The sequence below is a fragment of the Sceloporus occidentalis genome, unplaced genomic scaffold (genome assembly GCF_023333645.1).
Source record: "Sceloporus occidentalis isolate IW3139 unplaced genomic scaffold, rSceOcc1.0.p SCAF_7, whole genome shotgun sequence".
NCBI classification, from domain to species: domain Eukaryota; kingdom Metazoa; phylum Chordata; class Lepidosauria; order Squamata; family Phrynosomatidae; genus Sceloporus; species Sceloporus occidentalis.
The window spans coordinates 88911090-88937733 of NW_028316987.1; the positions used below are offsets into that span (position 1 = coordinate 88911090).

The window sequence follows — 26644 nt, forward strand, 5'->3', positions numbered from 1 at the left end:
AGTGCAGCAATAAAACAATTCCATATAAAATACAATTGTTAAAACAATGACATTACTATTTATTCACTAAAATAATGGATCATCAACTAACATTCACACTAACATTCATACTCAGATCATCCAAGGTAGTGATGAGATGGATCTCCTCCAGCAAGCTGTTCCACAATCTGGGGGCCGTGGCAGTGAATGTTCTGTAAGAAGTTGTTGTTAGCCTGGTTTTTGAGTACTCCAGTAGGTTCTTTCCAGATGTTCTGAGATTGTGTAGGGAGAAGTGTTCCCTCAAGTAACTCAGGCCCAAGCCATGAAGGGCTTTAAAGGTAATAACCAACACTTTGTATTGCGCCCGGAAGCTAATCGGCAACCAATGAAGGGGTTTTAACACTGGTGTTATGTGGTCTGATCTAGGTGTTCCAGTGACCAGTCTGGCTGCCGTGTTTTGAACCAATTGAAGCTTCCGAACTTGCTACAGAGGTAGCCCCAAGTAAAGCGCATTACAGAAATCTAAGTGAGAGATTACCAGTGCATGTACCACTGTATCAAGGTCCTTTCAGTCCAGGTAGGGACGCAGTTGACGTATCAGCTGAAGCTGGTACCAAGTACTCCTGGCCATCGCATCTAATTGAGATGACAACTGTAGAGATGGATCCAGGAGTACTCCTAAACTGCGAACTTGGACTTTTAGGGGAAGTGTGACCCCGTCCAGAACTGGCTGACAAATCTCCATCCCTGGACTTGGGGTACCTATCACAACTACCTCCGTTTTCTCTGGATTCAACTTGAGTTTGTTTTTCCTCATCTAGCCCATTACTGACTCAAGGCAGGCATCCAGAGGAGAGATGCCATCCTTAGTCACTGCAACAGTCGGAGACACAGAGAAATAGATGTGGGTGTCATCAGCGTACTGATAATACCGCGCCCCATGTGTCCAGATGATCTCTCCCAGCGGCTTCATGTAAATGTTAATAGCATGAAGGATAGAATAGCACCCTGAGGGATGCCAAATGTCAGCTCTCTCTTGGAAGAGCAACTGTCTTCCAGCCTCACCATCTGGAATCTGCCTGAGAGGTAGGAGCAGAGCCATTGGAGTGCAGTGCTCCCAATAACTAACTCCCTCAGGCATTCCAGAAGGATACCATGGTCTATGGTATCAAAAGCCGCTGAGATGTCCAAGAGCACCAATGCTCCTATGTGGTTCAAATGACTAATTCATGGCATTTCTTTCAATGCATTTTTTTTTAAGTGCCATAGATTGCCATAAGTGACGTAAGTCGACTTGATGCCAAGTAACAGCGAAGTACAGAGAAGAGGAGAAATTAGCATTTGCAAAATGTTTGCAACACAGATGTGCAGGATAGGTAAGTGTTGCAAGCACTGTGCACTGAGCTGCAATAAGAGCTTACTGCAGACATAGCTTATTGTTGCAAAGTAAGTGAAGCAAACCAATCATTTTACTATATATCACGCTGAAGTCTTTCTCCCTTTGTAAAATGCGCAGGATTTAAAAGACTTGTTATGTAATTTTAACATGTCTGCTGAGCTGTATTCAAGGTTAAGAAGGCTCACCCTTCCAGAAATGCATGGCAGATAAAGAGCTGAAAGGTTTTTTCCTCTTCCATAAGGGCTCCAAAGGGCTTGGTAGCAGCCTCAAGCCAAAGATGTTTTATTTTTCCTTTATGTTATTCTTTTAAAAAAACCAACCCATTTCTTATTATACCCTTCACAAAACCCATATGTCTGGGCCACAGGAGTTCGCTTTCATAGTGGCTAGTAAAAAAAAGCATTTTTGCCTTCTGAGTGTACCTCAAGCAAACCCTGTGATAGATTCCTTTAGGTTAATGACTTGAAGGCACACAACAACAAACTCGTGGGGTTTAATGGGGTTTACCCACTACTGTAAATATGTTTAGGACTGTGATGTTTCCTGGTTTGTTTATGCTTGGGAAGCAGGAATTCAGGATGCAGCAAGGCAAGTTGAGACGGAGAGGGAACCAACATGCTACTTTTCCAACTATAAACAAGTAATTACTTGAATCTGTCTCTAGCACTAATCAGAATTCACTGCTTCCTTTTAAAGAATTCCTGTAATGGGCACCTTCCTTATAAAGAATCCAGAGAGCAGAAATAAAAGAAAACAAAGCAGTCCTTGTGTTATTGAGGCTTGAGATAAATTTTCAGTGATGCAACAGAAGAAAATCTGGGGACTATATGTTGTAACGTTTAGAGCAGAGATTATGTTTTCCCTTGTAGACAAAATCTTATAGTGGTACTTGCTAGCAGATTGAAGATTTCTTCCTCCAGTTCTCCATTTCCTCCCATCCTTGATGACTATGTATGGCATTGCTCCAAAGCAGATATTAAAACTATAAGTAACTGAGTTAATCCAAGACTATGTCTCTGAACTTTCTCACTTGGCAAAAAGTTCAAGTGCAGCTAGTGGTATTTACTTTTGTGTAAATTGTTTAGAAAGGATGTTGTGAATGTTTGGATGCTAGGAAGAGTGAGTCTCTGGACCATGATGAAGAGGTGCTGGTCTTCGATGCTAGCATAACAGATATTTAAATCTATTCTGCATCATCTAATATGGATTAGTTGAATCATACTGTCAGGCAACATTCAAATTCCAGTAGAATGGCACTGTGTAGCTTTCTTTATCTCTCCTTCAAACCCATCAGCTTGAAATGCTGTCCTGCTGCTTTCAAGAACTTCTTTGATTCCCAAATATCTGGTCTGTCTTTATAGCCTTTGGCAGAGTGTAGACATGCTCCCCATTTACTCACAGAAATAGTCTGCCCAAGTCTGTCCATCCTGGTTTCTGGTCCTATTCATTCCATTCTCCTTTTAACCCTAATTTTGCAGCTTGATCTAAAAAAAGTTTTGACTCTCTGGATGACTCTATTACTGGATCCTCAGCAGTAAGGTGTTATTGACATCTGCAAAGAAAAATAAGGGGAATTACCTTCCTTTCTACTCACTTCTATCCTTGCTCACTGGAAGGGTATTACTACAATCAGCACTTCACTGATGGGTGCCTTTTCTCCAACAGTGTTACTCTGGCGTTGTCATGTTAGATTGGTGTATGGTAGATGGGTTTTCAGGGCTGTAGTGGGAGTGACTCTTGACATTATTTTCTTCTCCCTTTTTTCTATGCAGTTGTTTTACTTCCTGATTTGTTTCAGGGAGTGCAATAGCATCCTAATGCAAAAGCCTCATTATGCTATGTCCTCAGAAAGCTGGGAACAGCAGGCAGTGCTATAGTGGCCCTAAGAAACAGCTGTAACTAATTTAATAGAAGACCAGTTCCAGATCAATCCCTTATTATTATTATTATTATTATTATTATTATTATTATTAACCTTTATTTATAAAGCATTGTAAATTTATACAGCGCTGTACATACAACCAATTAAAAATGAATAAAATAAAATAAACCTGTCAGTGGCATACATTCTAGGTAAAGCAATTAAAAATTAATACATATAAAATTCAAAACAATACCAAACAGGTTAAAATTAGCATCACTGTCCTATCTGTTTTGCTTTCATGTTCTCCAAGAAATGTGATATTTAAAAAATTGTTATAATGCTGACAGTGTTTTTAAAACAATGTGAACATTTCGAAAGCAGAGTTCCAGCTTCTGCTCAATCTACCATCCCTCTCCAGACGTACAGTTTGTTCTCACTATATTGTCTTAGCTACCCACCTGCTGACAATTTCCACGTACGCCCACAAACTTCCCACTTAACTTATGGACTTGTAAACAATCCCCTTCTCATAGGTGGATAGGTTTGTGATTTCCCCCAATAGCATTCCCAATAGCCCCTCTTTCTAAAGTTCATAGAGTAGGCTGGAGGATTATTGTAATCAAATCTAAATTGTCTGAAGCGTGTTTGGCTCACAGTCACTGAGCATCAGATGAAACTGTTGTCTGTGTTCTCCGGGCTTACCTTGTGTTCGTTGCCATCTCTCTTGTTGCTCTGCTCTGGGAATTAAGAAAACGCCAGGCACGGGTCCCCATCTGTTGTGGCAGGAGCAGCATCCACTGGCTGGACCTAAAATATTTTAATGTTGTTTTCTTCTTTTGACTGAGAAGATATTCCCCACCCACCTACATGCAATTCTATGGATATTTCAACCCAAGGTGCAGGCTTTTTCAGAGCTGTAAGTAATGGATTTGTATGAATCATCTATGTTTTCCCTAAGGCTATAGGAACAGCAGATAAATTGTGCCAGTGAAAGGGGAATGGTGTATGTTTAGAGCAAGACAAGACTGAAAGAAAGAGATGTTTGTTTGTCTATTGTGGAATTGCATAGTACATGTGCATGCTACTGTGTGGGTGTTCTAGGCAATGTTGTGTCTGTTTTGCATGCATAATTGACACTGTGATGTTTTTCTTAATTTCAACAAAATGAAAGGCTGTGCATCATGTTCTCTTTGTACTTGTTTTCTGTCTGTAACTTCTCCCCATCACAATTTGAACAGAGAGATTAGATACTTAGAAGGTGGGATGGAGCACAAAGGAGTACGTTGATTTTTTGCTTTACTGTCTGTTCTCTGCACCCTGCAATGTCTATTTTTTATTTCTGTGCATCTGATAGAAACAATCTCAGTACAGTTGCTATCGCTAATACAGAGATGAAGATATAGGTAAGGATATATACACCCAGAGGGAGGAGGGACCCATTTGGAAGTTCACTAAATTTAAATATTGTTGCTGTCATGCTTGAGCTTCAGTTACCTTTGAGTTTCTATCAGACCTGCAGCTGTTGTTGTTGTTGGTAATTGTAAAGATGTAAATCCTATGAACAGCAGCACAAGGGACAGCTTCAGAAGGTAGCAGCTTCTCCTTTGTTGGAAGTTTTTAAGCAGAGGCTGGATAGATGTCTGTGAGGGATGCTGTAGCTGTGCACTTCCTGTATCAGAAGGGTCTTGGTCTATAAGACCCTTGAGACCTCTTCCATCTCTATAGTTTTGTGGTTCTATTATATGATTCTATAACCAGCACCTTTTCCTTGGCTTGGAGGAACCTATTAAAATAATGGATTGTGTAAAGATGGGCTTCCTTTATAGCATCTGCTATAATGGTTGAAGAAAAGGTAGCGTCATGTAGTGAAGACTTGTGGTTCCAGCATCATTGGGGTGAATCAGCTCTGTGTTCTATTCCAAATTTTAAAGGAGCTCTCCAAGAGGATGAACCCTGTCTTCCAAATAACACCACAATAGTGCCCTTGCTATTCATTATGAATAGGCTACTACTGCACTTATGTTTTATCACCAACACGAGCAAGGAACACAACAATTGCAATAGTACCAGTGAAGTCCTAGGTAGAAGTGAGCCTCACCGAATTGATTTCAACTTTTGAGTAGATTCATATAGGATTTTGCTCTAAAATACTATTTAAATCTTCTACACTGCAATCATATTTATGTTTGTCTGGTAGTAAGCTCCAGTGAATTCAGTGAGCCCCACTATCTTAAAAGTGGCTATGGAAGGAATCAAAACTACGAGAAGAAGAGGTAATTCAGTCCTAACAATCCTAGGCTGCAATAGAGTTCCAGATAGATAGGTTTGGAATAATACTTGCCTGAAATTATGAAGAGCTGCTCCCTGTCAAGGTTGAATATTTGGCCAGATGGTCTGACACTAAGCTGGGAATCAATACGTACTTTCCAGAAACTAGCCTCATGAAAAAATGGAGTTTGATATCTTGACAGTAGACTGAGGATGCTGCCACACTGCAGAAATAATCCAGTCTGATACTTCTTTAACTGTCATGGCTCAACTATGGATTTCTGGGATTTGTAGATTGTTGTGGCATCAGAGCTCTCTGACAGAGAAGGATATATATCTCACAACGCTACAGATTCCATAGCATTGAGCCATGGCAGTTAAAGCAGGGTCAAACTGCAATGTAGGTGGAGCCCAGGACAGATGTCTACACCCAGCACAATATTAATTTGTGAAATTATCTGATATGGGTAGAAGGGATTATCATTACTATATATTAGATGGCTTTGAAAGGCGGTTTGACAAATTAATGAAAGGTGCATACTAGCTATGGTAGCTAAATGCATTTTCTATATTAGAATATTCAAAGCATGGACAAGTTATTTTTCAGACTTTAATACCCATTCCCCCACTTAGCCATGCAGGCCAGTGGCTGTGCTGGTTAGGGACTGTAGGGAACTGTAGTAAAAAAAATCACTTCCAAGGTCTGAAAGTGCTATATCTCTAGTTACCCAAGCAGTGGAACAAAACAAATATTTTTTAGTCAGAATTGTGAAGTCAGCAAATATTCCACTAATAATACAGTTAAGAATTGGGAATAAAGGAAAATGGCCACACTATTGAATATTATAGTTGTTTTCCTATATTATATCTCTATTATATATCAGCCTCAGGAAGAATGGATGATGCTGATTCATTCCTGGAATATTTGTTAAATGTAGGTTAGATTACAGTGACATTTGTGGAAGAGGACTTCTGGTTTGTTTTTGAAAGGTCAAATCATCAGTCGTCATCATCATCATCAATCATCCTTAATCTACAGATGCAATAGGCAAGCAACTGGAGAAGAGATGGCATTTTGTTTTGTTTCCAAGCTGGGCTTTGTTGGAGCACTAAAGGAACTGCAGCCTGTTCTAGCAGAGGCAGTTCTCATAAAAGGATGTTGATTGCCAGAGGAGGGGCAGTAAAGATTAGCTAACACTTTCTAGTTAGAAACAGGGCCAGTGTATGAGGCACATGTATTGGCAGGTACCATAGATCTTGTTGATAGATCATCAACAGGTTTGGCTTCTGCTTTTGGCTTGCCTTCTCTTCAGAGAGGTAGTTTGGTTATGATGGTAAAAAACATCATGTCCTTGGACCCACTTTTACATGTTTGTTTGTTTGTTTGTTTTGCATGTTACACCAGTTGCCTTCTCCGGGTATTACCAATGATATACACATGCCATGTAGACTATAGTTTGGTCACATTTAGTGTTCTTGGTTGTGGGGTGTGAGATGATTTCCCTGCTTTGGCCTGAGGTCAAAAAATATTATTTTTTTACTACGACTCCCAGAGTCCCCAACCAGTACAACCATTGGCCAAGATGGCTAAGTGGGAAAATGGGTAATAAAGTCTGGAAAATAACTCGTCCACAGTTTGAAGGAGCCATGGTGGCGCAGTGGTTAAATGCCGGTAGTGTACTACTCACTATGAAGCGGTATATAAATGAAGCTGCTATTGCTATTGCTTTATGCACAGAATGGTCTCAGGTTCACTCCCTGACATCTCTAGCTAAAAGACCAAGTAATAGGAGAGAGGAAATAACTCTTCCACAGCTCCCATTTAGGAATAGTCTAGAGAATGTTGTTGTTGCTGTTGCTGTTTTGTTGTGTGTCTTCAAGTCATTTCTGACTTATGACGAGCCATAAGTTCTATCATGGGGGTTTCTTGGCAAGCTTTGTTCAGAGAGGGTTTGCCATTGCCTTCTTTTCCGACTGTGTGACTTGCCCAAAGTCATCCAGTGGGTTTCATTGGCCAAGCGGATATTTGAACCCTGGTCTCCCAGAGTCTTAATCCAGCACTCAAACTGGTACACTACATTTGCTCTTTCTGCAGAAGACCAAGTCCAGTCAGACAAGTATTCTGTTTCTAATAGCAGTCAGACAGATACCTCCAACTTGGTCTAAGAATCTAAGAGGTATTGCCTGTGCATATAGGATTCTGGAACTTGTAGTCCAAACAATTCACTTTTTCAACCTCTGTTTTCAGGTGTCGTGACAAATAGATAATAGTGGATGGACAACTTCACAAATGATTAATTATTTCTTGTTAAAAACAGCCATCCAATTCTATATTTATCATTCATTGCATGGGATAGAGAATCTCACAAGCTAATTAGGCATGAGTTTTCTGCTAGTCACCTTAATTGGATGGCCTCAAGTCCTAATATAATGAGAACAGGACCTGATTATCTTTTAATATCTTCATTTGGAAAAATAAGAGTATAGAGAGATAAAGGTATAACCAATCCAAAAGATTTCCAGCACAAACTACAGTGAAATAACTGGGAATTTTGTGAGTGCACATAGTTCTCCATTCATTTAATCTAGGGTTGTGCAACTTCCAGTTATTTACACATATTAGAAATTTTAGTCTAAATTAATATAGGACATGTTAACACAACTACAGCGCTCTAGAAATAAAGTTTAATAATAATAATAATAACTAGAGTTTTCTGCATGCTTAGCAGAAAAACTATTTTGCTGATCTTTTGTATAACACAAGCTAAAGCAAGTGAAAACAATTAAAAATGGACATGGAATAAGTTGTTAAACATACTTCATTCAATTCCTAAATATCTTATTTAAGTGGCAACATACAAAAGATGTACAGGTAAGAACAGATTGCCTGTAAAGAATAGTTTTGTACAACTCTGAAAATTACTCATAATCTTGTTTTTGAAAATTAAATTCCAGCTTGCCTCCGCTTGACACAATTTGAGAATAGATTCCTGGTCCAGCACTCAAACCACTCTGGCCTTCTCAATTACCTGTCATAACCCACCCTCTGGAATCTGATGCACAGGAATTGGATTGTGCCAAAACACACTGCAGAAATAATCTAGCTTGAAACTGCTTTAACTGCCTTGGCTCAATGCTAGGGAATTCTGGGAACTGTAGTTTTGTGAGATATTTAGACTTCTCTATCAGAGAGCTCTGGTGCCACAACAAACTACAGTACCAGGATTCCCTAGCACTGAGTCAGGGCAGTTTAATGCGGTCTCAAACTGGATTATTTCTGCAATGTGTTTTGGACTGGTGACTCTATGATAGCTCCTTCCCTGAATCAGAGAAGCTGGTGTCTGAAGTAACTCGGAGGCTCTCTCCTCACCAGGACTTCATAGACACTGAAGAAACACCCGTTCTTTAAAATCCTGCAGAGAGAGAAGGGACAACTTTGTAGGAATCAATGGCGTTTTACAGACTGCCCAAAAGGGCGGTCTGCCGCTGCCCTTGTTTGCTGCGCGAGGGAACCGCAGCGGACAAACCGCATGGTTCCCTGGTGCAGCATAAAGAAGCCGCAAAAAGCGGCTTCTTTTTCCAGCGCCGTTGTGATGTTGCAAGGCACCAATGGCGCCCTTGCGGCATCACAAGGGCGCCGAGACATGCGGACGCTAAGCGTCCGTCACGTCAAAATGGCAGCGCCCATCTGTATAGGGCGCCACCATTTTGATGCCCTCGTTACGTGCAAGGGGCAAGGCACGTCAGGAAGTGCTGCCCCTCGTGCATAACGACGGTGCCCCATAGGGCCTATCGGGAATGTGTCAATGTCTGTTAAATAGGAAACACTGATTAATCAAGCACCTGGCATCCAGAGTCAGCCACTTGTAAATCTCTTAGCCACTACTGCTCATCCTTGTTGCTCTCAGCCATTCATTCTCTTCAACTAGCAGTGCTCATGGTGTGCGTGTGTGTTTCTTGGGATTCTTTAACTTTGGACTCTGCCTATATTTAATGACTCCTTGGCGTATCCTTTTTGGCTTTGGTTATTTGGACTACTGGCTTAGTGTAACGACTTGTGAACGAGCTGAGATCTTGCCCCGGTGCCTCCTTTCATCTTCCATTAACTTCCTGGTTCATTGTGCATAACCTTATCTGGATTCATTCACATGTAGCTGCTTTAATAATCCATCTTGCTGGACACTTCTTGCCTGTAGGCCTAGAGCATTGTTGTTGTAGTTGTTGATATTGTTAACTGCCCTGGAGTCAACCCTGACTCATGCCAACCCTGTGGATGAGACATCTCCAAGTCTCCCTATCCTCCACTGCTCTGCTTAGATCCTGCAGATTCAGGCCTATGGTCTCCCCATTTGAGCCTATCCATCTGGTATGTGGTCTTCCTATCCTTCTACTACTTTCTATCTTTCCCCAGCATTATTATTGTTTCTTGTGAGTCATGCCTTCTCATGATGTAGCCAAAGTACAACAGCCTCAATTTGATCATCTTGACCTCCAGGGAGAAGCCAGGCTTGATCTGTTCCAGGACCCATTTGTTTGGTCTTTTTGGCTATCTAGGGTATCCTCAGCACTCTTCTCCAGCACCACATCTCAAATGAGTTGGGTTTTCTCCTATCCATCTTCTTCACTGTCCAGCTCTCACATCCCTACATGGTGATGTGGAAGACAATGGCTTGTACAATTCTAACTTTAGTGCTCAGTTGTATATCCTTATGCTTTAGAATCTTCTCTAATTCTTTCATTACTGCCCATCCCATTTCTAGTCATACTCTGGTTTCTTGACTGCAGTCCATTCTGGTCAATTTTTGATCCAAGGTACAGGAACTAATTCTTTACCATTCTCTAAAATAAAAAGTTGAACAGAGAATATGATTCTGAAAATGTCAGGCTACACATTTTCAGAATGAGTACGTGCATTGTATATGCCTGGATAGCTCATTCACAGAGGTACTAAATGTACTATAAAATCAATATTTGGTAGTTAATCACATCTTCTTATCAGTTCTATCAGCAAATAGCTTTCTGCTTGATGCCAGAGAGTACTTATTTCAAATATTTTCATTTAAATAAAACAACAACACACTCTGTTTTTCTTGCCTGAGGTTACAAGGGTTCTGCATGATGCATGGCATATTGCACGCACAGCAAACTTGTAGACAGTACATTGCATCATTGACTGTTTTACTCTTTGGACCTTTCTAGATCTGACACAGTTGCCAACTGAATATGTTTAATGTCCCCAACAGAGATATGGCCCACTGACACAGTTCTAGCCCAGATTAACTGTTTTTTGTCATTAACCTTCAAGTGGTAGTTTGCAGCCTTATCTAAAAAAGGTCAAAACAGCAACAAACAAAAGAGTTTTAAACACAAGAATCCAGTCTCCAAGTTCTGATGAAGTATATCAAAAGGTACAAAAATAATACTTTAGATATATATTTATATATTCTATGATACTATTGATTTGGATAATATAATGATTTAGATATTAGTAGGAATGAGTTTACAGCTATAAGATTTCTAATTTCTTCCTACATTCTTCTGCATGCTTGAAGAAAAAGGAAGAGAATGAAAGTTCCATTTTCCATTGTAGGAAAAAACAATCACAGTTCAGTGTTTTGCAAGAAACTGAGGCCCCATACAGACAGGCCAAAATAAAGCTGCTTCGAGTCACTTTGGAAGTATGCTATTTAAATGATGTGCGTGTCCTAAGAATCCGGAAGCTGCGCCAAAGCCACGCTCAAGTCCTAAGGACTGGAGTGCAGCTTTGGTGCAGCTTCCAGACTCTTAGAACGCATGCATCATTGAAACTCAAACAAGTAAGAATTCTGTCCTCCCTATGAAATTTTGGGCCAGCATGATGTAGTAGTTTTACTATTGGACTATGACTATCCTCTTGCCTATAGAAACCTGCCTGGGTGACCTTTAGCAAGTCACCCTCTCTCAGCCTCACAGGAAGGCAAAAGGCATGCCCCTTCTGAACAAATCCTGCCAAGGAAACCCTATGATACTTTTATCGCAGGGTGACCATAAATGTGAAACAACTTTAAGGCACTCAACAAACAACCCAAAATTAGTTAACAAAAGAGATCCATAAACATGGCTTGTTTCACCAAAATTTAATTACAATGACTTCAGTTCAAATGTAATGTGGAACTGTGTTTCTTCCCAGCAGGAGAGTGGAAAGTTGCTGTTTTATGTTCCCAATTATTTAAACCAGTGTCCATCGATCTCTTCAAATTCACAGCCCACCTTTGGCCCCAAAGTGTCACAGAACTGGGCCTGGCTGTATTGAACACATTTATTTTTTTCATATGAACTGCTATTGGCTAACTTTATTTTATTTTCTTGAATAACTTGTGTAAAAGTTATTTTTTTAATGGCAAGAGCAAGGTTGAGATTAGGAGGCTGGGACATAGCCTTGTGAGTTCCAAGACTGTTTGCTGATGTTACAAAATTCTTTTCCTGCACATATCATCATCATCATCATCATCATCATCATCATCATCATCATCATCATCATCATCTACATAACACCCTTTCCCCCATGTTGAGGCAAATACAATATAATGAAGGCATACACATTTTAATTAAACTATCACAAACATTTTAAACAATTTAAAACTTAAAATTGTTATTGGCAGGCAACATAATGCCTTTAGATTTGCCTGGCTTGTGTGAATACTTGCAGGCCCACCATCTACTTTTGCTTGGTCAACAGAGCATAATACTTTCTGTCTCACTGCACTGCTGCCTTTAGTTCAGTGTTTTTGCAGCAGCAGCTACTTTCTTCAAACACAGTCCAGTTGAAAGAACTATGGATTAGATAGCACACTCTCCAGGTTTTAAGAGACAATATGGGTTGAATTTCCTGGAGAGAAAAAAAACCTCTCCAACATTGCCATTAATTATGGTGAACCTGTTTGAATATTTGGATATAGCCAAATATCTATTACGTTCCCTTGCTCTTCTTAGTTCCCTTGCTTCCTTCTCCCATTTGTCAAAATCTGGATGGGGAAATCTTTAAGTGCTGTAAATTGCCCCATATACTTTGTAAAGTACTATGAACAGGGATGATTCTGACTGTGCAATAAATGATTCTTTGGGCAAATTATACTTTCCAAGCCTCAGTTGTTCATCAGTAAAAATGGAAATGACAGTGGCTTCCTATGCAAAGCTGGTGTGAAGATGAAACGAATGAAAGATCTGAAAGCTGTTTGTGGTCCTGTACTGCATAAATGATTAATAATAACAATAACCTTCAAGCTTTAATATCTTTGCGTGCCAGCTGATCTTTTTGCTCATAATAATTACTCATGGCTATTAACCAAAAAGAATGTACAAAGCAAGCAGTGAGAGCAGCTGTTTCCCCCAACTGCTGTGAGACTGAGGAACAGCTCTGCTTCTCTTCGCATTTACAGTTTTGTCCATTTTTATCCTTTTGACTCTTTGTGTGTGTTTTCATACCCTCATTCAGTGTTGCATGCACATGGTCGGAAATCCTGAACCTCTAGCTAGGTATATGTTCTTGCTGTTGGCATTCTTGGCCAGAATCCAAAACTTTCTGAGATTGCACAGCCCCTTAGGAGGTTGCAAGGAGCTCCTATACAAATAATATCTGTATCATTCACTGTTGACTGCTCTGCATGTGTGCATAAAGCTACCCCAATATTGCCAGGAGTGTAAAAACCCCATTCATCCTAAAGCCCTTGCATGTGTGTTTGGTTAGTGATAGCTTTCTGTACCTGGGCCTTATGTGAATCAGAGCAGTCATGGAAGAGCATGGTTTATGGTATCACTTGGCAGAGTTGAATCCTGCAGTCCAGACTACATTCTCTTGAAGGCAGCAGGCTGAATAAATTATTCTTACTGTGCTTGGAGGTCTCCATTACTGATTGAATGGACATAAGACTCTTTTAAAATATTGATGTGTATATTAATATAACAACATGGTGTAAAAGCAGAGCCTGGCTGTGCTGTCTGAGGAATTCTAAGGTTTATTTTTTAAAATATAAGATTTCAAGGCTCTGCTTCAAAGCACATGATGCATCTAGCTTGCAGAGGCTAAATTGTGTAGAACATAGTGCACTACACTACAGTGGAAGACATTCCTGAAAGCATGATGTACCTGGCTTTGAGTTCCAGGGGAGAAAAATGGCACTGAACTGTAATAAAGAGTAATATTACATTTATTATCTGCACTTAGATTACTTTCAGTGTTTTATCAACAAGCCTCAAATCTCTGCTGCTTCAATAGTACTGCAGCTGCAGACCTACACTGTTCTCAGGTCTGCATAAAGGAGTGTGCGATGCAGTCCTAAAACATGTTAATTCTGTAAATCCTATTGTGTTCAAGTGTGCTTACTCCTAAGTAACTGCTTAGGATTGCAGTGCTAGCTAGGACTTGCATCTGAGTAGACATGCCTAAGTTTGTATTTTTGATCAGTGTTTGTAAGTCTTAGATTTGCAGTGGAACCAAAACAAACCAGAAGTCTTCATTGCGCTTTCTCATTGATATGTGCTACAAAAAACAGCCCAGTTGGCCCTGTAGCCATCTGTCTACCACTGGAGGTGATGCTCAATCAGTAACAAAACATCATAATTCTGAGCGTGAAGAGATGAATGAAAAGACAGTCAAACACCTGGGGTCATTTTTTTTTTACCTAAGTACCATCAGTCACATACATACAGGGTACATATTTAGAAATATGGCAGTGTTATGCATCCTTTTAATGTTTCTATGTGGCTTATGGCAAATTGCTTTGCAGTATGGAAAGTAAACTTCTAAACTGAAGGTTATTGGTGACTAATGTAAAAAATCTATGGGATTTTATTAAATTTCTCTGACTCTTTATGCAAACAGTAAATGTTTCTACAGACTTAGTGAAACTGATTTGGGTGTTTCTGTTGTTTGGTTTGATTTTGTACTTTGGAGTATTCTAATCTACCATAGTGACTCTTCTGTTTGCCCCCTGAAGATTGTCTACAGCCACCAAGGGGATCCCAGTATAGTTGGCATTCTCTGTAGTTTTGTGTGTTTGTTTAGTGTGGCAAACTTGAGTGTAAGGGAAAATGAACATATTTCCTACCACTGTCCCCAATAACATTCAGACTCTTGAAGATGTGCCTTTGAAATCAGAGTGATGGCTGTGGTACTTACTGTCTTTTATGGCTTGCCTTTTTCCCCCAACCTCAAAAATTGTATGGGGAATTTGTGGACCAAATTACCCTTTTTTGGAAAAACCTGGAAGCTGTAAAATCTTACCTTTTCTGGGTATATCTGATGCTTCCCAGCTTGTGAGCCTGAGGTGCAAAAGATTATCAGATCACTTAATTTGGGTGTGTCTGATGCCAAGAATTCAAGATTTGTCATCACAGATCTACTCTCAAAACTCATTGGCATTTAAAAAAATAATTGCTCTTAAAAACTCTGACCTGAGTTCATGGTAGAATACCCTCAATTGCAGTGAACCATGTTAGAAACCTAGCTGCATATTGATCTCTGCCTCTCAAGTTGTAAAAACACATCAGCTTTTTCTCTCTGTGTGTAGGGTTGCCATAAATCTGGACCTCCAAACCGGGACAAATGTAGGACAAATGTAGGGCAATATTTTCAAATGTAGGACACATTTTATAAAAATGGAGGACATGCAAAAAATTATGATTTTTTTAAAAAAATGTTAATCTAAATGCATGTTTCTTAGGCATGATAAAAATGGAGGACATTTTGGCATTATTCCTAGACAGATGGCAGAAATGTACTTCCCTTTCTGGCCACCCCCCCTCCCCCATTCCAAAACACACACGAAGCACATTTGGGCATTTGCAAACTGACTCACACAGCTAACTCTTTGCATGCTAATAATAATAATAATAATAATAATAATGGAAGGTCCCTTTGCAAACTGACTCACACAGCTAGGTCTTTGCATAATAACAACAACAACAATAATAATGATGATAATCATGTTAGGTCCCTTTGCAAACTGACTCACACAGGTAGCTCTTTGCATGCTAATAATAATAATATTGATAATCATGGAAGGTCCCTTTGCAAACTGATTCACACTCACACAGCTAGCCAAAAACGTCCCCCCCCTTTTGGTCCTCTCCTCTCCCTTTGGCTGCTGCTGCGGCTGCCGCTTTTGTTGCTGCGGCGGGGGCTGCCCGGTGCCCTCTTCTGCCCGCCGCCTCAGTCCTTCGCCGCTCACCGGCCCAGGAAGTAAACAGAGGAGAGCTCCTCCTCTTTAACCTGGGCGGCCAATGGGGGCAGAGAGCTGGAACAGCCCCACTCCCTGCCAGCAGTCATAGACTCCTGAAGCAGGGGGCAGGCTGTTCCGCTATTGGCCAGCCTACCAGCCAATAGTAGGTGCTCCTCCAGTGCGCCCGGGAAAATTAAATACTGGGAGTGTGGGCGCGCTGGAGCACCTACCAAACTGCGGTGGCGGCAGCGGCCAGAGGAGCAGCCACAGGCAGGCCACCACACAGCGACAGCTGCATTGGTGGTGGCGGCAGTGGCGGCCACAAGAGCGGCCAAAGGCGCCGCCATAGCGGCGCAATAAAAAAGCCCGGGGGCGGGGGCAAACCTGGGGGCAGGGGGCAAACCGTACCGTGACCGTGCAGACGGTCCAAAAGCGGGAAATTCCCGCCCCCCACCGGGTTATAGCAACCCTATCTGTGTGTAAAGTTTGGTTTCATGGCTTCTTCCTGTATTTGTTTAAGGCTGTAGGCCTATACACACTTACCTGGAAATGAATTTCATGTAACTTTCTGGTACAAACATTTATGTAGTCAGCTATAGGATTCCACTATAGTGAAGCATACATCATGTATTGGGCAAGAGTGTGTCCTAGTGGATTTTCATAGAAAGCACCTGTGTCCAGCAAATAAATTTTCCAGTAGAAGCTCCCAGTTGCTGCAAGAGGATGATCAAGAGGATAAGGGAATTTTGGTTTTCACTGGTATCCAGCAGGAACTACAGTGGAAGGACAAGAGCTGCCTATGTCAGCAATGATTGATGTATGCATGTGGTTTGTGACCACCTAGTTGTCAGCAATCTGTATCAAAAGTAGGTAGCTAATCATGAAACACACACTCACATGGCACCAACTGATGTTTTCCCTTGTTGCTCTGTGCCTTCAAGTTGTTTCCAACTTATGGCGACCCCAAGGGGATGGACCTATCACGGGGTTTTCTTGGCATGTTTCTTCAGAGGGGGTTTGCCATTGCCATCCTTTGAGACTGAGGGAGTGTGACTTGCCCAAGGTCACCCAGTGGGTTTCCATGGCCAAGTTGGGATTCAAACCCTGGTGTCCCATTGTCCTAGATCCAATGTCCAAACCGCTATGCCACACTGGCTCCGTATGTTTTCCCTTACATCTTGCTAAGATTTTTGCTCACCCCACAGTCACTGTTTAACACTAGCCATCAGTTCCAACTAGTGCAATCTAATAAGACTCCATGTAGCAGCCAATATTTCTCATAGCCTGAAGAAGTTAGTTTTTTAAATGAAAATTCCCAGAATCTTGTAGCCAGCATGGCCGGGATGCTCCTGTGGGAAAGAGGAAGTGCTGAGAAATGGTGGGCTGGCATCATCCCAACTTTCATTCTTTTAGATCAAGGATGGAATTTGAATCCAGTCTGAATCCAACACTCTGTACTCTGGTTTACATCATATGTTTATTAAACAAGGGCATGCTACAAAGCAACACATAAATCATTAGAAATAAAGTCCTTTAGACAACAAGCAGCAGGGGCAGGAATGTAATTGCAGTTTATTTTCTTTAATTAAGGATGACCTGGACAAATTTGTCTCATAAGCATAATTTTCTTTGCATCACTTGGAGCTATCTGATAGTTACTGTAAATAACTCCCCTCCCCTCTGGTTTTGTGTTAATTGTTGTTAATTAATTTACCAAGAGCTTGGCTCCTGCTAATATAAGTATATTGCACTGTCTTATGAAAGGATAATCTCCTTTTAATGTAATTTGGGACTTTAAACTGTTAGTAATCTGCTGCTGCTGATGTTCCTGTGCAATGTATGAAGATAGCTACTAATGATAGGAAGTCTAATAAATTCTTGAATTATGCTATATTTGTGCATTCTGGGAATATAAGACAGGTGGAAATGCAGAAATGCCAGTACTAAAACGAGGATATTATCCCCTTATCACATCTGAGAGCGTTCCAGTCTGGAATGTTCTAGAAAAAGAATGCGCTGGAGTGAGTTCCAAATGTGTGGTAAAGAAACAGTTCTTCTAACTGACTAAGAAGGCAAGGGGAACTGTCGGTAGAAAACACACAAGTGTTATGGTTGAGGGAACAGGCTTACATTTTGCCCAATTTTCTTGGCTGTTCCTGGGATGAAAGACGCTGCAGTGTGGATTAAAGGAAGTCCATAGAGAACATTCATCTTCCCGAAGGGAGGAACCAAAACTGTGAGAAACTTTGACGGATTTAGTTTTACTGCTGCAAAATAATGTGTGAGCCCAGGATTGGCGGTCATATAAAATCACCTTGCCCTTCATAAAATATATGAATCAGTGAGTTGCTGGGGCCACTGGAAGATTCACCAGGACAGTGAAGTGTTTAGTGTTTTCTGCTTTTATAGCTGGTGCAGGCTTACAAAGTATTTTCAGAAGAATAGCTCTTTTCTGATCACTTGGTCTGTAAGGGAGTGTTCCTTTCCCCCTAGTAATCCTTTGGTTCTTTTAAAATGGAAATCTTATTGGGGCCGTTAATAGGTGTTCACTGAATTCTATACTTTTCCTTCACTCTTAGGATCTCAGCTCATTTGCCATGCCATTCCTGGATGGAGATGTGGACAATTCAGAGAAACATGCCTCACGAAAGGTAGGATTCTCAGGGCTTTTCCACATTGGTTATATAATCCTTGCAGAAAGTACTTGTTTATCGCCTTGACATTGAGAGATATGTTTTACTGTGAACAGAGAACTGTGGGTTGATACAGTTAGGGTTGATACTTTAAAAGGGACATTCCTATGAGGTTCACGTGCCTCAATGCTGATGGTGTGGTCAAGTGGTCTTGTGAAAAGGCAACAACAAAAGATAAGCCACCAACCCATCCTCATTTGCACATCTTGATCCATGAAGACACTTTCATAGAATCAGAGCTATGGGGAATTGGAAAGCAAAAATGATCTTCTAAAGACTTCAATATGGAATTAACTCTTAAGCAAGCTATAGTAATTTAGGAACTGACGAACAAGCCTATGAACAATCAGACTAAAATTTTGCATGGTAAAGCTTAATTAATTATACAGAGAAAGGAATTTTGCATTTCTTTGGTTAGTTTCAAGAATTCTATCTGAAATTAAATTGTTGAGATTTTTGTCAGAATTAGATTTTGGACAGAGGTTTGGTTGCAGGAAAAGAGAGAGGAGAGTCACTGAGCATCACTGTGAAATCAAGAGCAGAAGGTATGCCAGAGATTGTGTCCTTTGAAAAGCAATTCCTCTAGTTTCTGCCTTTTGGTATATTTAAATGGTTGGGGAATCCAATTACCTTCAGATGTTTTCTATTCCTTTAGGTCAATAACAGTATTATTTTGTCATTCTTACTACATCTTCTTTAGCTATATGTTCTAACTTATGGCGACCCTATGGGTTGTTTTTTTTTTTTTTGCAAGATTTGTTCAGGGGAGATTTGCCATTGCCTTACCCTGAGGCTGAGAGAGTGTGACTTGCTCAAGGTCAGCCAGTGGATTTCATTCAGCTTTACCAAATCGTCACAACTTTAAGGGTTTTATTTTTCTGTGCCGCTGCCAGTGTAGTTTGTCCGTGGATTTAGAGCAATGTCCTTTTTTTTCTTTGAAGAGGGAAGCATCGCCTCGTACCTAAATCTATTTGATATGCAGACTGCTCTCTTCACAAACCACAGGATCTTCATTCTCCTGTCCTGGGAAGAGAACTAATGGCTTATGAGTCAGTCTGACCAATGAAGGAAATTATACCTTTTGGGAGGAAAATAAGATGAAAAATTAGTCAGCACCTTTTGAATGATAAGTTTCCCTTTGCTTAGGTTAAGCTTAAGAAGACATCAGAGTTCCAGATCATTTTCCCGTGTGACTGTTATCTTTCCCAGTGTTTGAAGTTCTGGTTGTCATCCTCCACGTCATGTAATTAAGATAATAAATAGCACACCATTGGTATACCCAGCCTTTTCCTAAAATAAGAGACTCCTCTCTGCTCTTAAATGTCTAGATCCTCTGCTTTTTTATTGCATGCAGGTTTTTTAAAACATAGGTAGATAGTTACCTTAAATAGAGTCAGAGCATTGGTCTTTCTAGCCTGGTTTTGTGAAGTCTGACTCATAGTGGCTGTTGCTTTCCTCTGAGGCTGAGAGAGTGTAACTTGCTGATGGTCACCCAATCGGTTTCAGTGGCTGAGTGGGTATCCAAACCTTGTTCTTGCAGAGTCCTTGTCCAACCCTCAAACCACTATACCACGCTGGCTCTCTAAATAATACTGAACTGTATTAAAATCGGCCTTAACCCAAACAAAAACCCCTCTTAATTTAATAACAGCCAAAGTAGTTTTATTTCTTAGGGGAACAAATATACGTTTCTTCTTACAACACCAAGCTTGGCATATTGCGCATGTAAAAGACATTTTAATATAATTATGCTCTATTTCTTGCACAAAATACACTTGCTGAAACGTTGGAAATTAATTATATTGCTTACAAAATGATTCCTGATTATATGACCTTTCTCCACTTTCTCCATGAATGCTTGGCATCTTTCACCTCTTTCAATGGCCCCATACAGACAGGCCAAAATAAAGCTGCTTCGGGTCACTTTGGAGGTATGCTGTTTAAATGATGCATGCGTCCTAAGAGTCCGGAAACTGCACCAATGTCACGATTCAGTGCTAATGACTGGAGTGTAGCTTTGATGCAGCTTCCGGACTCTTAGGACACATGCATCATTGAAACAGCATACCTCCAAAGTGATCCGAAGCAGCTCTATTTGGGCAGTCTGTATGGGGCCAATGTCTTCTCACTCTTCCATATTTTCAGCAATCTCTTTTGTTCTGATTCCACCCTCCTTTATCTCTCATTTAGTAGCTCTGCATGTCATGGACTCATCTATACATTCTTCTATCTTGCCTTCCAGTCTCCTCCAGTATCTCTTCTCTCTCCCCCAACTCTTCCCATCTCTCTTTTTTTATCTCTCCATCCATATTCATTTTGTCTCATTTCATTATCTGTTCATTCCCCCTCCCCCCTCTCTCTTTGTAGATTCCTTTTTGCACAAACTTGCAACACTATGAGACTATGGGATGCATGCTTCCTCTGTCTTCTCGCCTCCTTTCTCCTTCCTTCCTTTGCTCCTTCCCTTTCTTTTCTCCCATGCTTTTAACTGCCTTCACTGTATGTAGTAAAACTCCAATGAGGACAGCATAAAAGGCATATAATGGAAGGCAGAGTAGAGAGAACTGTAGTAAATGAACACGTTATATATCATCCCTGCATATTATTCCCTTGAAAAGATATTAAACTTTCAAAATAAAGTGCTGTATGACAAATTAGATATATATATATGTATGTGTGTATATATGTGTGTGTGTGCGTGTGTGCGTGTGTGTGTATTCAGGCTTAAATCAAATAATTGGTGTTTAAATAATGTTAAAAATATTTTAGTACATAAGAAAATCTTAGCTGGAACAGAACAAACATCTGTCTAACTCTAGTGCCCTGTTTCCCAGAGTAGCCAGCCAGGAAGCCCATTTAGTGGCATTATGCTGCTTTTCCTAACTATCATGGCTAATAGCCTTTGATTGACCTTGCTTCCATGAATTTGTATAATCCCTTTTTAAAGCGAAGGTAATGAATTCCATGAACTAACTGTGTATCATCTGAACAAATCTTTTATTTGTCCTAAATCTAATACCAATCACTTTCATCTGGCGATATTGAGTTAGGATATAGGACAGGGTGGGCGACCTTCAGCCCTCCAGATGTTCAGCAGTTACTACTCCCATCTTACTTACTGGTTAACATGTGGAATAACAATTTTACCAGAGCTATTGACTTGATCGCTCCCAAGCGTCCTTTCCAACACACTCAAAATCGCAACCCTTGGTATACGGAAGATCTTAGACAAATGAAGCAGGTTGGACAACGACTAGAGCGCCAGTGGCAGAGATCTCATCTCATATCCGATAAGACACTTCATGGGACCTTTCTTAGGTCCTATCAAGTGGCGATAGATGCAGCTAAGAAATCCTTCAATTCTGCATCTATCGCGTCTGCAAAATCTCGTCCAGCTGAGCTGTTCAGGGTAGTGAGGAACTTAACCCAATTACCTCCTACCCAGAACCCTTTATTAGATTCTTCTGAAGCCTGCTGTGACGCTTTTAATGATTATTTTTCAGATAAAATCTCTTGGATAAGAGCTGATTTGGATGCCAATTTGAGGACAGAGACAATTAGAGAGGCATCCAGTGCCTCCGCCATTACTGTTAGACTGGATCAATTTGAGTTGGTAAGTACTGAGGATGTGGACAAGCTTCTTAGTAGTTTGAAAAAGATGACTTGCCCTCTCAACCCTTGCCCAACCTGGCTGGCTATCCAGGGGGGAGAAAAAATCACGGTGATGCTGAAAAACATAATTAATGCATCCCTCAGGGAAGGCTCCCTGCCTCCCTGACTCAAGGAGGCAGTAGTTAGACCACTCTTTAAAAAGCCCTCCCTGGACCCCCTGGATAGAAATAACTACAGACCAGTTTCGTTACTACCATTTTTGAGCAAGGTGATCGAGACAGCAGTCGCCAATCAACTACAAGCAGTCTGGGAGGAAACGGATTTTCTGGATCCATTTCAAACCAGATTCAGGACGGGATTTGGAGTTGAGACTGCCATGGTTGCCTTAGTCGATGATCTCCGTCTGGGCATCGACAGGGGAAGTGTGACCCTGCTGGCGCTCTTGGACCTCTCAGCAGCCTTCGATACCATTGACCATGGTATCCTTCTGGAACGCCTGAGGGAGTTGGGTATTGGAGGCACTGCATTTCAGTGGTTCCGGTCCTACTTCTCGGGGAGGTTCCAGATAGTGTCGCTTGGGGACAGTTGTTCGGCCAAGAGGGAGCTCAAATTGGGCATCCCTCAGGGCACGATTCTGTCCCCAGTGCTATTTAACATTTACATGAAGCCGCTGGGTAAGATTATCCGGAGACATGGGGCGGGGTGTTATCAGTACGCTGATGACACCCAAATATATTTCTCTATGTCTCGGACTGAAGCAGTGACTAAGGATGGCATCTCTCCTCTAAATGCCTGTCTTGGGGCGGTAATGGACTGGATGAGGGAAAACCAACTCAAACTGAATCCAGGTAAGACGGAAGTACTTGCTATAGGAACCCTGAATCCAAGAATGGAGTTGTGTCAGCCAGTTCTGGATGGGATCACACTTCCCCTGAAGGATTCGGTCCGCAGTTTGGGGGTGCTCCCTGAATCATCGCTCTAACTGACAGCTCAGGTGGATGCGACAGTCAGGAGCGCCTGTTATCAGCTTCGTCTGATACGCCAATTGCACCCCTTCCTGGAGCCGAGGGACCTGGAAACAGTAGTACATGCACTGGTAACCTTTCGATTGGACTTCTGCAATGCGCTCTACATGGGGCTACCCTTGTGCCAAGTTCAGAAACTTCAGTTGATACAAAATATGGCAGCCAGATTGATTATGGGAACTTCTATGACCATATAACACCGATCTTAAAGTCCCTGCACTGGTTGCCTATTGGTTTCCGGGCAAAGTACAAGGTGTTGGTGATTACATCAGTTTCCCAGAGGGCCTTTTCTATTACTGCTCCAAAACTATGGAACGGCCTGCCAGAGGAGATCCGTCACATTTCCACTCTGACAGCTTTTAAGAAAGCACTCAAGACAGATCTCTTCTGGCAGGCCTTTCCAACTTAGTTACCCTCCCCAAATATAGAGATATTTGTCCCCTCATCTGTCTATTCTTCCCCACCTATCTTTCTGCCTATTTTTTTTGTTTAATGTTTTTAATGTTTTTAATGTATTTATACTATTACTGTTTAATTCTGTTTTAGTACTGGGAATGGGGGAGGTAGGCCTAGGGTTTTTTTTTTAAACTCTATTGTAACTTGATGTATTTCACTGTTATAACCCGCCCGGATTCTTCGTGATTGGGCGGGCTATAAATACATCTATTATTATTATTATTATTATTATTTCACCATTGACAAGGCTGGCTAGGGCTGATGGGAATTGGAGTGCAAGGGTCTCATTCCCCTAGTCCTGAGACATCCCTAAACTGAGAGGGAAAGATTAAAAAATTCTCATCTGTAAGCAGTCATCTGGTATTACTGTACTTCTGTGAGACCCCATTCACTCCTTCTTCATCAACTGTGATGAAATTTTGCTGCAACAGTCACTAAAAAGGTGAAAAAGAAAACTCTTTGGAAACATTTTAAACATATATCGTGAAGACTAGAGACCTTTATGTATGAACAGCTTGCTAGCTGGATTAACATGGATAAGAAGATACATGGCAGTTTCTCAGAGGGGAGAACATACTCCCACACGAGGCCATTTGGTTACCCGGTTCTGTCACATTTTGTTTTGATGGACTGACATCTCTTTGACCCCCAAAGCATTCTTTACATTTCCGTTTTCTTGTTTTGTACAGAATCAGCGAGCATTCACTCATGCTGCATTGGAGACCAAATTTTCCATTATCTTCCCATCTAAATTGAACTTATTCCTTTGGTTTTATAAGCTCTTTTGTTCCACCAGAGTGAAGAATAACATCCAATTAAATGTATCAGAGCTCCTCCCATTAAGTATAACAATCAAAGGCTTCTAGTTCTCCCTAATTGCATTTATCTTCCTCAGCAAGGTGAGCAGAAGAACTTCTGTTTCCCACATAGATATATATGAGCTTCCATTCTCTTTGCCTTGTGCATAAAAGAGAGAGGAAGAGGGCTGTTGTTATGTGCTATGAACCAGTCCTATATGTGCTGCTGGTGTTTTATTTTTTAGATTTAGCCCTTCTGCTATGTGTTTAATCTTTTATTCCCTTGAGACCATTTCAAGAAAAATGCCAGGAACATGTCTCTCTGGCTTTAACATTTAACAAAATCATTTGATTTAATAAGCAGGGATTCTTTTGAATTCTGCAGAGCTGACTCACACCTTTCACAATGCAGCACTAAGCACACTGTGCGCTTCAGGATTTTATAATCTGCTTACTTGATAGCAAAAATGCATATTAAATTGAACTACATTCATCATCAGAAATGGTCTGGATATTTTTTTTTTATGTTAGTGATACTGCATTCTGCTTTCTGGCCTCCATATGTAAATATCATTAAAATATCATTATCTGCACATGATTGGAGAATAAGTGCTTTAACCATGTGCTATCAAAGTCTGAGATGAAAAATTAGCTGCCAACAGATAAGGGAATCACTGTATGCAGAAGAAACTGTTTATTATCTCGTAGCCCTATATAGCACAAGTACTGATCGACTCAACACACCCTCCCCATCTTTATTACATTCAGTTTCACAGTGTACTAGATGGCACTAGCAAGAATTTTTGACCTTTAATGATTTGGATTCTGTCTAATAATCTGCAAAGGTTATTGTTGGATGATGTAGCATGTTCCAAGTAGTATTACCTTTTTATTTTTACTATTGTGATCTTGTCTATTGTAATTCCATTTACAAATTTTGTCATTTTTATTTCATAGTCATTTTCATATCCCTCTTTTTGTCTTCATTTCTGCCGCCTCAAGGGACAGCAGGGATATTCCAAACTTTCTTCTTCCCCTCAACTACCGTTTTATTTTAATATTTATTTGAACTTGAATATTTAAATATTTATGAATATTTATAAACTTTTAAAATCTAAAGACTTCAAAATGTGCTACAATTATAAAAATACAAAACAACCTTTAAAATGAACACTTAATGTTAATTTAACGGTATTAACCATAAAGTACATGGTAATTGGCACAAATGGGTAAGACTTCAGTGCTCATCAACAACTAGAAATTACTAGAACATGCTTAGAACATAACCAGAGCATCAACATATCTACTTTTTTCTCCTTTCTCCTCTGGTCCAGGTGCAAAGAATTTTACCTTTCTCTTGCCTTAATCTGTTCCTTCTCATGCCCCTTTTTCCTTGACAGTCCCACTGGGAGTTCACCCGTTCCTTCACAGTCGCCTTCTAAATATTTTCTGGTGTGTTTGTTGGAACATTTGGCTAATAGCTGGTATATCATTTTGTTTCATATCCTGTCAAATTTAGGGTATCACAAAGAAAGAAAGATAGATAGACTGTAGGAACTTCGTAATAACTTTCTACAGAAGTATGGGTTTTTGTTTCATGACCATGTGCCTTATATTCTGTATGTTTTCCACCTTTGCACATCAGATTGCTCTCTTTTTATCAATTTCCCTCTTGGTGACACTTTTACTCTGCCTACACACCAGGCAGATTCAGAATTTACTGAGACAGAGTAATAGCCCATTTAATCTTACAGCTGGCTCAGACGGTGTCCTCTCTTCTAATGTTTTATCTGAGAAGACAAAAATTGCATTAGTTTGTGCAGTGGGACACTTTAAGCAAAATTTACTTAACCTAGATGGCAGTAATCCAACTGGTTTTTGACAGTAAGATGGATGGGATACCATTTCTGGTAAATGCAGCTGATGTTCAGATTGCTTGTAGAAATTATTAGTCTCTCCCTGCCTTCTCCAGTGTATCTTGTCTGAGCCAACTATTTATTTATTTGTTTATTTATTTATTTATGATCTGAAATGATATCCTAGGAAACCAGCCTTGTCCTGTTCTGCCTTCCAACTCCATGAGGAAGTATGATGCATGCAATTCCATGTTGCTATCCTTCTGAACTTGTACTGAACCATTTTTAAAGCGTCTCTGGTGCAGGAAGAGGCAGGAATGGGCAGGTATAGATGAGCAGCAAAACATTCTGAAATATAGATGTGCAATCTCTGCACTAGAGATACCAGCAAAATATCACAAGGTGCATGATTTTCAAGTATCACACTCTTTAAGGGCACATCTACATTACAGAGTTCAACTTCTGTATGTATTTCCTTTCCTCTGGGAATTGTAAT

The 26644-nt window shown here is 40.5% G+C and overlaps 1 protein-coding gene across 6 annotated transcripts in view; it reads left to right on the top strand.

The window, feature by feature from the left end:
- LOC149310067 (5'-AMP-activated protein kinase subunit gamma-2-like) overlaps nucleotides 1–26644 on the top strand; it is a 238973-nt gene that overhangs the window by 53754 nt on the left and 158575 nt on the right. For 3 of the 6 annotated variants that reach the window (XR_016281977.1, XM_089533615.1, XM_089533614.1), the window contains exon 2: nucleotides 18289–18360. Coding sequence is in view for 5 of the 6 variants with exons in the window: in XM_089533615.1 (XP_089389741.1) it covers nucleotides 18289–18360 (72 nt within the window). In the remaining variant the exon portion in view is untranslated. Of the gene's footprint in view, nucleotides 1–3917; nucleotides 4159–15854; nucleotides 15873–17798; nucleotides 17946–18288; nucleotides 18361–26644 lie in introns of those variants that run through there. The other 3 variants (XM_089533616.1, XM_089533618.1, XM_089533617.1) reach the window with 3 other exon arrangements.